Source organism: Tinamus guttatus, unplaced genomic scaffold (assembly GCF_059628265.1).
Source record: "Tinamus guttatus ecotype Peru unplaced genomic scaffold, ASM5962826v1 Tinamus_guttatus_pri_ptg000056l, whole genome shotgun sequence".
Taxonomy (NCBI): Eukaryota; Metazoa; Chordata; class Aves; order Tinamiformes; family Tinamidae; genus Tinamus; species Tinamus guttatus.
In genome coordinates, this window is record NW_028288590.1 from 2,251,567 (window position 1) to 2,266,757 (window position 15,191).

Genomic DNA, 15,191 nt, shown 5'->3' on the forward strand with positions numbered 1-15,191 from the left:
ACAGCCCAAACACCAAGATCATGTGACAGTGTGTTGGAAGAGACAACCTCAGACTCGACAATGATGTGTCCTTGTGAAGTAGTGTGTGCTGGATAGTGCAAGTAGAGTTTACTCCTGTTGTGCAGCCCAGGTAGGGATAAATCCTCACAGCTGATTGATAAATCATCAACCGGACTGAAAATCTAATACTGAGATGTAACTTGCAGCACATAAGAACAACCTGACATCCCCCGAAATTCTGATATTACGTTTTGCTTAATCTAATGTTTTCGAATTTTGCTTGGAAATAGTGAATTCAAAGCCTATGAAATGAAGGGAAACTTCCCTGCCAGATCTTACAGGGACTTTTATTGAGAGTTCAATTAAATATTTAAGGAGAGTACAGTCATGAAACGGAGAGCACGTTGGGGCTAAACAATGGTGATTAAAAGACAGTTAAGAATTTATTAAGAATTAATATTAATTAATATTAATAGTAAGAATTATATCACCTCCTGACCAATGTCAAGTATTATATAGGAAGGAAATGTTCTATTGAAAGAAAGATTAAAGATAAATTTAACTGAGATATAGCTGTGTTCCTTTTTCCAGAAAATATTGAATTAGCTGGCACTTGAGCTCTTCAGAACATTTTGGTTTCAAACATTTTTCTTTGGAGCAGTCACTTCATCCAAGCTGTCAGCGATCTTAATGTAAGACAGGAAGAGCAGTATAACTTTCCTAGGAATGAAACTGAGGAGATAAACACGGTTAGCTTCATGTTGTTGTTTTTGCCTTCAAGAGCAATGAACTGTACCAACTAAAGAAATGATAAATTTATAGAACGTGCATTATACTTTTAGTGACTGGCAGTAGTGCATTTGACACTTCCTTGCTGCAATGAGGAAGGTGAATGACAGCTCAAGCAGCCTTGTGAAGAGCCCAGTCAGTGCTGGAGGCAGCTGCTGAAAGCAGTGTTTTGGTCCAGGCATATTGCGAGTGTACCACCCCATAAAAATTCTAGAAATTTTGCTGTATCCAAATATCGATTAAGAAAGGCATTAACAATGAAAGTAGCCACATTTAGTTAACACCTTAATTATTAAGAATTAAAAGCACTAGTCCTTCATAATTCAGAATACACAGTCAATGAACCTTTCTACTAAACTTTCTTGCTGCATTTGCAGGCTCATGGCAAAAGAAAGAAATGATAGAATTTAGGAGTAACATGCTTACTATTTGAAGGCCAATAAGAGAGCAGTTGGAGGCATAATTAGATAAAACTTCTCCTTTTGAACGGCATCCACGATCCTGCTAGCTACATACTCTGCTTCATAGAGTGGAAGGAAAAGTTTGTTGCTGTTGAAACAAGAAACAAAGAATAATGAAATTATAAAACTTTACTTTTGAGATGTGAACAAAAATTATTTCATGTAAGTTTCCTCCCTCTCTCCCTCCCTCCTGCATTCTTCCTTCCTTCCTTCCTTCCTTCCTTCCTTCCTTCCTTCCTTCCTTCCTTCCTTCCTTCCTTCCTTCCTTCCTTCCTTCCTTCCTTCCTTCCTTCCTTCCTTCCTTCCTTCCTTCCTTCCTTCCTTCCTTCCTTCCTTCCTTCCTTCCTTCCTTCCTTCCTCCCTTAATTCCTGCCTTCCTCCCTTAATTCCTGCCTTCCTTCCTCCCTTCCTCCCTTCCTCCCTTAATTCCTGCCTTCCTTCCTTGCTCCCTTCCCCTCGAGTAGTTCTGAAAGTAAGTCATAGAATCACAGACTGGTTGAGGTTGGAAGGGACCTCTCCAGTCTTATTTGTTCCTTCTATCACTAGATTAAAATGAAAGAATTTTAGTGATGTGAATTGTAACAGCTAACAAATAACTTCTGTGCAGGCCAACTCCACAATCTTGATTGAAGTGTTACTCTGCAGTCTCTGATGCATGTTAGTTATTGATCATATGCAGAGTTTTAATTTCTTATATCAAGGGAGGTAGTTGTGTTCGCCACTAGGCCAAAAAGTGTGCAATTAAGAAGCAAATCAGGCTTATAATAATTAGTGAACATCTAATATCCAGTGACTAGACCTTCTGTTTTTACAGATGAAATAGTGTGTTATATAGGACCAAAGGTTTTACTTACTAGGTTCGAATACCTCTGAATAAAGTAGTATTGACAAAAGAAGGGCAGACAATTGTGGTTTTAATGCCAGTTTTCCCTGCCTGATACAGCTCATGATCTATAGCTTCCATCATTCCAACGACTGCAAATTTGCTTGCACAGTAAGCTGTAGAGTGGAGAAAGAAGAAATATCTAAAACATCTTGAAAGCATCATGATCATGAAATTTTTATGGTGAAAAATGAAAGTTTTATGGTATTATTTGAGTCATGATATTAATTAGCCCTATGTTTCTTGGTAGCCTTGGCAGCCTATAGAGGCATATGAGATGAAGATCTTATTTGGCATTTTATATATATTTCCAGATGTTCATATACAAACCAGGGATTCTCTCAGTTCAGAGTGTTTGCCATATTTAATATCACAGCTGACTCTTCAGTAGGAAATATTTCAGTCTAAATAATATAAATGCTGCTTCAACCCATTACTGTCTTTTCCCTTGGTCTGCTTTGCAACTGCAGTATCATTTTGTTTGCACAGGAATACTGAATACTGTTGGATTTTTATTGTTTGATTCCAGACGCGAGACCTCAGCTGGAGCGCTGTGTCCAGTTTTGGACTCTGCAGTGCATGGAAAATATTGGCATCCTGAAGTCCATCTAGTAGGGAGCCATCAAGGTGCACATGTGAAATCTCCCTCCTTGCAGATAATCCAAATTTGACTGCACGTGGCCCTGAGCAACCTGATCTAGATTGGGCCTGCTTTTAGTGGAGGTTTGGATGAAGTGACCTGCAGAAGTTTCTTTCAAACTAAGTTATTTTATGATTTCACAGCTGTAAGAGCCTTATTTAAGTGTGGGTATTTATATGTAACTCACTAAGTTATTTTTAGGATAACTATATTCAATTCTATCAGAAGAGTAACATTGAAAACTGTCATCAGAGACAGGCTTTTATTCTTTGGAGAGTTAGCCATCATGGATGCTGAAACCATGCAACTAAAAAATGCTTGCTAATTTGTAAAAGGTCTGAATGCTTGGACTGGCAGGATTGCTCTCATATGCATTCATAGATGAACGAGGAAAACAGGACATGTCCTATAATGGGTATAGAATCTAACATGATAATAACAGATGGGAAACAAAGAATGATAACACAGGCAATCATGAGAAAAAGCAGAAGATACTTGTAATACCACAGCTAAGATTCTCCTAGGGGAACTTGGGGGATAAGACCAGAATGTCAGATAGGCTGAAGAGACACTGGGCAGCAAACATGAAATAATCAGGACTGTAGCAGCCACAGTCCCGAGAAAAACAACTGGGGATAAGGAACTGGCAAATAGCTTAAAATACAATTAATCTGAATTACTTTTAATGAAAAAACTTACAAAATACCAGCTAAGCCCAAAAGCCATGTCCAAACAAGTGTAAAAATCCACATAGAACCAAAATATATTTAAGGGCTTTGAGCCTGTGTAAGAACATGTATGGCCTTTCTCCCATGGGGATAAGAGAGGCTGCAGAGGAGCCGGCAAAATGTGCACGGAGCTCCCTGTGCCATGTGGGCAGCGTACCACCCTCCTCCTCTTCCAGAGTCAGTATCTGCCACCTTCTGTATCTGCAGGCTCTTCCTGAGTGCTCAGTGTGCTGTAAAGTGCTGAAGTGAGGCATTCCTGAGATCTCCAGGAAAAGTTATTCGCATGTGTCTCTGGTTCGTGTCAGGCACCTGATGATACTAACCTGGTAGTTTGTAGAAGCCAGCAAGTGCTGCTAGACTTGCCACACTAACCAGGTGTCCATGATTGCAGGCAATCATGGCTGGGAGGAAGGCTTTGCAAGTCTGAAACACATAATAAAATCTCATTCGACATACACATACACATTCTAAAAAATGTTGCATTCAAAATTAGATTTTAAAATCTTATTTGCTTTCTAGATCCCCACAACACAAGAAGCTGACAAACTGATCTTCCACCGAGGCAGGAAGATATAATCTAAAGACAGCATTTCTTAGAACCACAATCCTCTATCTGGAGATTTGTTCTGCACTAAAATCTGTTTCACAGAGATTTGGTACAGAAGAGGGAGCTAGAAGCCAACACATGGAGGGGCCCTCAGCAGCAACAGGCCCTAGTGCTCTAAACGTAACTGACTGGCAGCTGTGGGCTCTTCAACCACCACTGCGCCTCCTACTAATTATACATGGAAGATGCTGGCATTTCATAAGTAGGAAGAGGAGAAAAAGAAAGAACAGTTAGAAAGCTTTTTTCAATAGCGGAGAAGTGTTGTAATGCCTGTTTTCCTCCGGATGTGTGTGCTTGGACTCCTTTGCTATAAAGATCCAAGGATTTGGAACAACTCTTAGGTGAAACAGTTCCATATTTGTAATAATATTCAGCAGGAGGGGTCACTCAGCAAGGCAGCTGCAATGCTGCATTTCCCTCTGAGCCAGGCTGCTCGCTCAGGAATTTGAGCAGCCAATATGGGGAGGAGAGCGATCATCCCTCACAAGGAAACGTCCTAATGCCAGCTGAGCCCCCAAGGGGCAGAGAATTCCCACAGATAATATGTACTGCACAGTATATATTATCTTTGCTGTAACACTGGTAATATCTAGACCAATTCTGCACATACATCAAGGAGATACCGATTAGGCATGCAAGCACGAGGAAAAGGCAGCCGGGCAAAACCTGCTATTTATAACCTGGAGGCTGGCACCAGTGCATGCAGCATGTTTGCGCCTCCCGCAATGTTAGACAAGGCTCTCTGATGCCAGGGGACATCTGGAGCAGAAAAGGCCCGTGCCGTTACTTCAGCGCTAACTTGAGCCACGGTGGTTACAGCAAGAGGCTGCTTTGTGATACAGCTGTGCAAAGATACAGGATTAACCAGAGTGCCCAGGCAGGGTTTTGTTAACAGTGCTGAGAAGTGCCAGGCAGGATGACTAAAAAACCCCATTTTTTTCCCCTCTCTGTGCCTTTCCCACCCTTCTTCAAAGCTGGGTGTCCCCCAGGGTGTCTTTTTGAGGATTTTCATGTTGAAATATTTGCCTGTACATTTCACGTATATGGAGGAAGGGGGAAAAAATACATTACCCAGGCTTGAGCCAGGAAGTTAACTCTTATGTTTTTTTCAAATTCGGCTCCTGACATGTCAGAGAAGGTTTTCCCAATCCATGTGCCTGCATTATTTACCAGGATACTGACATCCCCAACTTCCTTTCTAACCTGGATGAGAAAAGGATAAAGAGAAAGTATTAGAAGGCAGTCTACCAGTACAAGAGGAGCTCTTGTTCCTCCCTTTGGAGATGTTTAGTGACATGATCTACATTTACACAAACATTTTCCATTATTAACGTATCTACTGAAAACGTAAGTGCAGAAGATCTGTTTTACTGTGCCAATGCAAAGGTGCATCGGGCCCCATAGCCCTCCTCTTGGGGTAGAGAGCAGTAAAAAAAGACAGGGACACTGAGCCCACCTCCAGTCTAATCCTCGTCTTTTCACACGTTGTAGCTTAGGAACTTCCTGAGCCAGATATTGTATCTATGACTTTGTGTTTAATACATCGTGATGACTATTATTTCTTCCTCTAATAATTTTTCTAGTTCTGAACTCCAGACATTTTGAGTTTTCACAACCACCCATGGTAATGAATTGCAAAGTGGCAGTGCGCATTGTGAACCTGCTTTAAGTTTGTCACCTGCACATTTCTTGTCACCTAGGTAATTCTTCCATCGTGAGAATCAGATGTATTTACCATGAGATACGCCGATGACATCACTTGGAGGGAAAGGTAAAATCACAATTAACTTTTCCTGGCTTTGTTATTGGGCAGGTTCTGTTCTGTGTTTTAGCTTTGATGGCTGAGATTGGTTTTCAATATTAGGAATCAGGCTCACTGCAGAGATTTCTGTACTGGAGGCAAGTAGATACTTGTTGTCTCATAGATTATGGAATGGTTTCAAAAAGCAGAAGAAAACCGCAGTCTGGCAGAGTGAATAAATGGGTGGTTGGCTCTGGTGTCCTATCATTTGACCTTGCTTTGGCTTTCCCCACACATTGGTGAAGACTGTTTGGAGGCTCCTCCACCTGCATCGGGCACTCATAGGAGCTCAGATCCAAGCACCTCTCTGTCTTGCACAAATGAATGCAGATCTAGACACTGCTGAGGATGGCAGGAAGAGCCAGCTCTTCCTTTGGGGAATACATCCATAATCTTTCCAGTTTGTACCTTTAAACTGCGTGCTTGATCCATACGAAGATCCTCCCTTTCTTTACAGGACGACTTTGATTCCTGGTCAGAAGCATTTTACTCCATTCACTCTCAGTCGTGCATTTGACTTGCTCCCATAGAAGATTGTGGGAAGGATGATTTCAGGCTTGTTTTTTTCCATTATGTGCTTCCCCAGACATCCATTAATTCTTTTCTTTATTATAGTTTAACACAACTTTCTCTATGAGACGTTTGTAGTTTCTTGGTGTCCTCTCAAGTGCTTTTAAAAAATGGATTATTTGCTATTTTTTTTCTTGGACCCGGTAACCTGCTACAGCAATAGGTCACCCATGCATGTTATAGTGCATTGGTCCCGTATTCGACTTTCTTTAGCATTCCCTAGTAAACCCTCCTTGGTCCTGACCATCTCTTATTTTTTGCTTCATCAGTTTGTTCTAAAACTTCTTCCCTGGGCACCTCAGTGCTCTGATTTGCTTCCTAGAAAGCAAGCTTCCGTAATAATCAATGGCCTTTTCTGCTATTCCTTTATTTTTGTTGTCCAAGCTCAAGTCTTTTCATATGACCAATGGAAAAGTTGCGCATATTTGCAAGAGCTCAGGAAGACTTCTCACTCAGGGGTTCCTACTCTCAAAAAATTATAGAATTCCAGATTCGTTTAATCATGGAAGGTGTTGGTATTAGCAATATTTTTACACCAACTCATGGGTATAAGACAGCTCTTCAAGTTTTGGCTTGTAGGCCAGTCTATAATTCAGACTACTTGTGGCCAATAAGGGCAGAGCAAATTCTAGAGCCTGGAGACTTTAATGCTCCTTTTTGGACTGAATCAGTTAATCTGTTTGGAGATTGGGAATGACTTGAGTGTATAACAGATTTGTTTTGAGATTCTGTTGCACTAAGAGAAAACAAATCATTTGCAGACATTCAACATAAACAGAAGAGTCTAACAGAGAATATATGGGATTGAGTTTAAAGTAATAATTTTGGTACATGCTTTTGCAAGAAGTAAATAGCTTTACAAGAATGTGGAGATCACAGAATCATACACAGAATCAGAGAATGGTTGAGGTTGGAAGGAACATCTACAGATCCTCTAGTCCAACCCCCCTGCTCCAGCCCGGACACCTAGAGCACGGGGCACAAGGTGGCATCCAGGCAGGTTTTGAAGATCTCCAGAGAAGGAGACTCCGCAGCCTCTCTGGGCAGCCTGTTCCAGGGCTCTGTCACCCTCACAGGAAAGAAGTTCTTCCTCACATGGACATGGAACTTCCTGTGCTTCAGCTGGTACCCATTACCCCTCGTCCTGTCACTGGCCACCACCAAGAAGAGCCTGGACCAAACCTCCCTACAGTCACCCCTCAGCTACTTGTGTATATTGATCAGATCCCCTCTCAATCTTCTCTTCTCCAGACTAAACAAGCCCAGCTTGCTTACTCTTTCCTCATATGACAAATGCTCTAGTCCCTTAATGATGTTCGTGGCTCTCCGCTGGACCCTCTCTAGAATCTCAATGTCCCTCTTGTGCTGGCGAGCCCAGAACTGCACCCAATACTCCAGGTGTGGCCTCACCACAGCTGAACAGAGGGGCAGGATCTCTTCCCTTGAGATGGTGGGAATTTCTTTATTTAATAAGAGATTTGATCTTGGTAAGTTCTGTAGTCATTTTGTCTTGCAAGAAGAAGATTCCAGAAGGTATGGCACTTGATTTATACTGTCATTCCTATTAAAGATTGTGTCACATTTGAAGTACTGGTCCGATTAGATTTTTTTTTTTTTTTGGCCGGGGAAATACTAACTGGTGTTAAGAATGTTACAATTACTGGGATTCATTTCACAGGCTAAAATAGAAAGAGTGGTAGACAGTGACTTACCCTGTGAAGATGAGGTGATCTGTACCAGCCAAAAAACAATGTTAAAGATTGTCCTCCTTGGGGATTGTGTTTTGGGTCAGCACAGGCCAGAACTGACTGTGAGAAACTTACATCTTGTCTCAGCTCACCTGATAGTCATTCTATAATGATACATACCCTTGTCTCAATTTAACAAATGAATTTATCTTTCAGAATGGGACAGAATGGGAGAATGAATAACTATAAACTGTATGTGAGTTAGTAGATGTTCTCAGACATGTTCTCCCCCACTGTTTAAAGACAGCTAAGTATTAATAACACAGCCCGGAGGCACGGCGGTCTCACTTCTATCATCACAGAAGAGAAATATAGCAGTTTGAAAAATAGGTTAGCACAGAGGAGAATCATTCAAATTGTAATTATTTTCTGTGTCTTTTAGATGGATTGATTGAAAAATGAAATGAAGTTGCATCATCATGAAGTTTGGCTCCTGGTCACATTTCTGAAACCATAATAACCCACATCACCCTTATGGAACTACTAATATCTAGATAAGAGGGTAAGAAAAGGGAAGTATCCTCTCAACAATTTCCATGAATTTTTTTGTTTTTGTTCCTGCTTGATATGTTACAGAAATTTTAAAGCCTAGCAACCCAATATAAAGAGCTAACCTCATAAGGGCCACATAATTTACCACCCTCTTTATCTGAAATAAGATATCTCATTTTAATGAAGAACTGAAATATATTCATCCACACAGAACATATTAAATCCATTTTTAATACTAAAAATAATTCGATTTTCATGTAGAAGCTACATGTCAAAAAGAGAAAAAATATCCTCAACTGAATAGAATGCTTACAAAAAAGTCATCAGGATAGACTATTATAAGCAAGTAAAAATCAGAAGCACGAAGACAAATCAGAAGCAAGTAGCCATATCTTACCTTTTCTGCCTGTTCATAGACCTCTTCTCTGTTGCTGCAGTCACACTTGTAGGCAAACACTCTTTTGGCACCTTTCTCTTGGGCTAATGCTCTTGTCTCTTTGTTACCTTCTTCGTCAATGTCCCAGAGAACCAAGGTTGTTCCCAGAGAAGCAAACTTTAAGGCAAGCTGCCTTCCAATCCCCTTTGCAGAACCAGTGATAAGAACTATTTCCCCAGCAAGATTTTTTTTGCATGGACTGCAAATGCATGAGATGAAAGTCAAACAGAGCGAAGTAATGACAAATTTGAGGAACTGTGGTATCTTCAGGATGCTTCTGAAGCTGATCATGATTTTTCAGGCACAAGGACTAAGTATGAAAACCCAGAAATACAATATTTTACTGGAGCAGCAAAACACTGAGAGATAGACTAAGCAAGTGATTTGTAAAGCCTTTTTCCTTTTTAAAAGCTGGTTTGTTTACATCTCTCTTCTGTCCAAACACAAAATATAACTGAAGACTTGTTCTTTCAAAGCTGCAAGTTTCCTATTAGTAGGATTAAATAAAATGGCTTCTATTGGCTACTACATGGCTGTTATTTCAGTCCTCAACTTCCATGAAAGTTTTTAAAACACATTCTCTTCATTTATGTGGCACTGCCTATAGCGTACTTTGTTTTAAAGAGAAATGACTTTAGGTCAGCTGAAAAGTACCCAAAATACTGGGGTCATATCAGCCACAGGATGGAAAGTGTCTTCCTTAGCAGAAAACGTGCCTTGTGTTTCAGAGCAGGCAATTAAAACCTACCCCTACTGTGTATTTTCCAGTAATGCGTGGCTGAGATCACATTGTATGTTTTGATTTGTGAGCACATTAGAAAGTATACAGGAGAGCATGGTGTTATGAGCTTTAAAAGCCTTCCTGCCCCCAGAGCATACCATTTCTTTTGCTTTAGTTGGTAACAGCAAGGTCTACATTATGGAGACATTTCAGCAGCCATTTACTGTCCAATCAGGTAAAAATGTAAAACTCCTTTGGATTTTGTATTTACATGAGGATCACGCAAAGCTCCAAAGAAGGGAAATACTTTGAGAACCTCAACAGTGCAATAACTAAAAAATAAAAGACAAAGAATCTTTCATAGCATCGTTGCTATGGTAGCGCACCAAGGGTATCCTGGGTCTAGAGATAAGCCGTTCCCCAGCTCAAATAATTTGGGCCAAGTTGCTGCTGCCTCCCAGGCTGCTGGGACCTTTCAGTGGTACCAAATGAAAATTTTCCACCAGGCAAGGATTAATGAGATGTTGAACCCTCCAGCCCTACTCCCAGACTGAGATAAGGAGCAACACACACAACTCAACGCTGACAAGAGGGATTGGGCCCCTGTCCCATCAGACCCCTGGCAAGTGAAGACCTGTGGCCAAACCAGGCCATAGTGACAGCAACTCCCACGTGGAAATGGGCCCCCGGCGGGTACCCATCCCACCGCCCGCCCTGGCCTCACCACCTACCGCCTCTTCAGGAGAGCTCAACTCCAAAGTTGGTGGTTTCCAAAGATGAGGGGGCCAGGTCTGGCTCGCTGTGCAATTCACCTCTGCAGTCGGTGCAATGCGATGCTGCCTTATGCAACCTCAGTCCTGCATTATCACCCCTCCCACCTCAGCTTGCACAAGGCACAGAGGTGACAGTGGCTCTTGGCATCTCTCCTGGTGTCTGAGGAATGTCCTCTCCAAGAAGTCAGAGGAAAGACACTGTCTTTCCTCCCTGTCTTGCTACTTTGTTGCAGCTACAAAATTAAATGCTTGTTATAACATAAATCTCTGTTCTCCAGGTCTCTCCGTTACTGGGATGGGCATGAAAAGGCAAATACTTATTATGAATGTCTGTTATAGAACTGTAAAACCACCAACTAGCTTTGTTTCACGCCTTTTACATTATAGTTATGGTCATCATTTTTCCCCATCAGTTTTCATACATACATTATCTAGCACATTATGCATATATTATTTAAGCATGCGATCCTGCACCAGTGTTGTGTCAGTGTTTTCTGTTGCAAGTAGTGGAATATTGAATAAAAGTCATGTTCCTCTTTGTCCATTCTTAGGCCTATGAGATGGTGCTTTTCCTATTAAACTTGAGTTTTCTCATGAGCATTGCAATATCTCCCAGGGATTATCTATCTGAAAGGCAAGTGAGGAGAGGGCTATTTATCTGTTGCAGTTAGCATCTGGAATAAGCAATAGGGAAAGTCTTGTCTCGCTTATAGGCAAGCCACAGGAGGAAAGAATTTGAATGATAGAGACATGGTGTGCTTTGGTTCCCACCTTTATGTGGTGAGTACATTTCTGATTTCAAATTACAGCTTTTGGGGATTCTGGAGCAGTTTTCATCTCAGCTGGTAAGAGACTCAAACACATATAGCTCATGCAGTTTGATGTAGCTTATATCAAGTTACATCTTACACACTGTGAAAAATTCTAGTCTGTCACTGCTAAGAATATTTATATGGAAGTTATTTACTTCCATGCGTAATTAATTATTGTTCCTTTTGGTTAGATTCCAGGAAAGGGTGTTACCAAACCAAGCTCATTATGACTGAGGGCAGAGTTCAAAGCCTCAGCCAACTGTGGCTCTAAACAAGGAGCTGGCCAATGCCTGGCAAATGTTCCGTGACTAGGGGAAGGGGCTGTGTTGCTGTCAGTAATTGCAAGTGCATTGGACTTCAGGAAGGAGCAGGGAAATGCTTCAGTGATGAATCCCTGGTTACGAGGCAAAGAAGAGATGGCTGGTTGTTAGGATAATGTTTTAAGGCAAACCATGTCCATAAGGAATTCTGTTGCAACCAAGCACCTTGCGAGCTGCAAGTCTCCCAACAGGATGATCCTGTTTCCAAAGCATATGTTTATGCACGTTAAGTTTCCTGCTCTTATGCTGACGTGACTCAAGATGCTCCAAGCTATCATTCTGCAAGGCTCAGAAGATGAGTAATAGTTTGGACAGCTAACATTGAGACACCAGAGTGGTAAGATGGCTGCGGCTCTTTGCTAGCTTTGGGTAGAGAGTGGGAGTCGAAAGCAGTCAGGTAGTTTGGGCATGGCCATGTATTTAGCATGGGTGGCACTCTACCCTCTGGTGGCTCAAATGTTAAGACATTTGTCTATGTTGCAAAAGAAACAGTGCCTCAGGCAAAGAAGCCATGCAAGCAGTTGTAGGTGTTTGTCTTATTTACCTTTTGCTGGTAAGCCTTCAGATAGCTGGCATTATTTTTCAGCCTAACAAAGCTATTAGATAAGAGAAACTGGTGTAATTTATTACGAGACTAACATGCTAAAGGTAGCCACTAACAAGAGCAATGACATAATTAAAGAACCACACAACCAAGAATATGTAAAGCTTAGTGTACACCAGCTTCTCTGTGCATCTCTTGTGTAATCGTGTATAGTCCATGTAAGTTACAGAAAGCATGACAGACCTATAAAAATAAATCATGATCCTTCTCTATTACGTGTGCGAGAACTAGACAAACATGCTGATGCTAAAGTCAGCCCACATAGGGACAGAAGGTGCTTTTCAGCTTTTAATGTGGTGTAAATTCCCTGGCACGCGTGCAGTTGCCAGAGTGATAAAGAGTACCAGTTTTCCAGCATGTAAATGTATGCTGCAATAAACTGAACTGTGATCAAAGCATGAGATGTCATCTCTGAACATGCCAATATTTAAGTGGCACCAAGTTTTTACTCCTTATGTCCTGGCTCTATTTAGATATATTAGCTATGATCATGTAATCATATCTGGCCATAGTTACCCAGGGCACAAATGTCTGTTAGCTGCTTAACTTCAAGGAAATGTATTGGTGATGATATATTTTTCTGAGAAAGACACCAAAAAGTGCAGAGCTTGGCATTATGGTGCCTTACGATCCTCAAGATTTTAAGCTGCAGATCCCCAAATTCTAGAAATGTTGCAAAAAACTAATATGTGCCATGTTTTTCACAAAGGAAAAAAAAACAAACAAAAACTATGAGGGCTGAAATGAAGCAAATGAGAAGAACACAAAAGTATGAAGTTTTCCCTAGTAGAAAGGCAAGTGAAAAGAAAACTCACTAATTTCACTTTCCAGTGTGAAATGACCATATCCCCAAGGAGGAGAAGCTATGGAAAAGTATGGTGTCTTCTGTTCATTCAAGCTCTTTGCTTATGTGGCCTGGCCTGTTCTTTCTGTCAAGCAGTATTCTCCTCCTCCAGCTTAAGCAGAAGAACTCTGTAATTATTTATGGATAAATATTCTTTTCTCTGCTTAGTTGTCCTTGTGTATAATACATACTTGTATTTAAATGAATCCTTAAATAATTTATCTTTCTTTATATATACTTAAAACACTCTCTGATATTGGTCTCCAAAATGCTGACTGCAGAAATGCCTTCTGCAGCCCGGCTGTGTCTGAACACCTGTTATGCCACTTCAGAGCCTTGTCATGATGAAGGAGGGAAAGACAGTATTCTTGCTCAGGAGGGACTTGAATTTTGAGATAAGAGAGTCTGAACTGGATTCTGGTCTCAAATAGGAGTGAGGTACTATAGAGAAGTGGACAAAGGGGATGTGATGTTGAATATCTGGGACTTCAGACAGACAAACTGCTATGCTTAATAGTCGCATGCTATTGTTTTCTCAAGGTATGGATCCATATATATACAGAATTTTAACAGTTAATAGTATGAAAACTACAGAATAGGCAATAATGGCACCAGGAAAAAGGACAAGCATGAGACCCAACCAATTGGAGTGTGCTAACAGTGCCAGAGAGCTACAGAAAGCCTCAATGTTCTGCAGGAATTAGGGGGCAGGTGTCTTCAGTAGTGAGGGCTATTACTCAGAAATTATTTATTCAGAGTCTTTTTGTTTACCTGCTGCTACGTCTATTTGTTTTGCCCCAGGTTGAGGTTAGTTAGTGACTTAAATTCCTTTTCAGTAAAGTTTTGAGAAAATTAATGGTGGTGATATTCACATTTTATATGAAGAAGGAAGTCAGGGGGCTATATCAGCACACTGCCATGTTTGTTGCCAGGCCTCACTAGAGGATTTAACCTTTTGAGGGTTGGCAAGGATGGGTGCTGGGACAGTGGATTTTAGTAACTGCAGGTATTTAAAAGGCATTTGCAGGAATCAGATGTTGTTAATGGTCATGATGCTGTGAGTGGGTTCATGTTTTGCAGTCCTGCTGATGCTCCTTGGGCCCAAGGGATCACTTAGAGAGAGAAGCTGTTCCTGAGAAACTCCTAATCCTGCTTGAGAGCCCTTTCGAGGAATTCTGGTCTCCATTCCAGGTGCTACCAAGATACTCAATATTGCTGATACCCGGTGTGAAACATCCCCTGTCTCTCAAGTCTGCTGACCTGCAGCAAAATTTAAACATGAGTGGGTTCCTACCAAAATTCTTTACTTTGACTTATTTCCACTAGTTCTGTTCAGATGGAAGCTGACAATCTTTTTTTTTTTTTTTTTTCTGGCTGATGGGAAAAGACTGAGTGAATCACATTCTGAGAATCTGTCACATTTACTGTGTCATTAGCTGTCATATCATGACAGCTATGTAATATTAACAAAGAATAAAATAAAAAATATATTTCTATGGTGTATTTTTCTAGATGGAGAAATGTGAAATAGCTGAAAATTCTGTCTCATCTTCCGTGCTTGTCAGCCGGTTATTTGCAGAAATGAACATGGAAATGTAGAAAAGTATACAATTTTCTTTCTCTTTATGGTTTAAATGAAAAGGCAGACCTCTATGTTTTGGTTGATGAAATTACAGCCAAGTCTATGAGTGCAGATTCACAAAAGTGATTTTTACAGAGAAAGTGGAAATAATGAAGAAATCTGTATTGTTAAAGCAGCCGCATTTTGGGAGAGAGAAGAACAGGCTGCAAAGGTAACTGGGAAGACATATCTGTTGTTCGGTGATGCTTCTGTCTCCCAACTTCATGGGAATAGAAGCTATGCATCAAAGCTTTAAGACTTTGGAAGGGAATTGTTTACATTCTCCTTTGTGAGTGTGTCTTTTTAGATGCCAGTTCAGTGTGTTAACAGTCCAGACATGC

General features: G+C 40.9%; 1 protein-coding gene across 1 annotated transcript; it reads right to left on the reverse strand.

Annotated features, from left to right (window-relative positions):
* Positions 1-614: 614 nt before the first annotated feature.
* LOC104576662 (epidermal retinol dehydrogenase 2-like) lies at positions 615-9,446 on the reverse strand. The gene is made up of 6 exons (XM_088540102.1): positions 9,117-9,446; positions 5,180-5,311; positions 3,825-3,924; positions 2,105-2,249; positions 1,216-1,338; positions 615-732 (listed from the first exon to the last, which is right to left on the reverse strand). The coding sequence occupies exons 1-6, from the start codon at positions 9,444-9,446 to the stop codon at positions 639-641; spliced, it is 924 nt and encodes a 307-aa protein (XP_088396228.1). The 3' UTR covers positions 615-638.
* Positions 9,447-15,191: the final 5,745 nt, after the last annotated feature.

Coding starts and splice junctions, on each gene's coding strand:
- LOC104576662 (XM_088540102.1), bottom strand. CDS start 9,446: ATGATCAGCTTCAGAAGCATCCTGAAGATACCACAGTTCCTCAAATTT. Junction 5,312..9,116: donor TCTATGAACAGGCAGAAAAG/GTAAGATATGGC, acceptor TTTCTCATCCAG/GTTAGAAAGGAAGTTGGGGA. Junction 733..1,215: donor CTCTTATTGGCCTTCAAATA/GTAAGCATGTTA, acceptor TTATCTCCTCAG/TTTCATTCCTAGGAAAGTTA.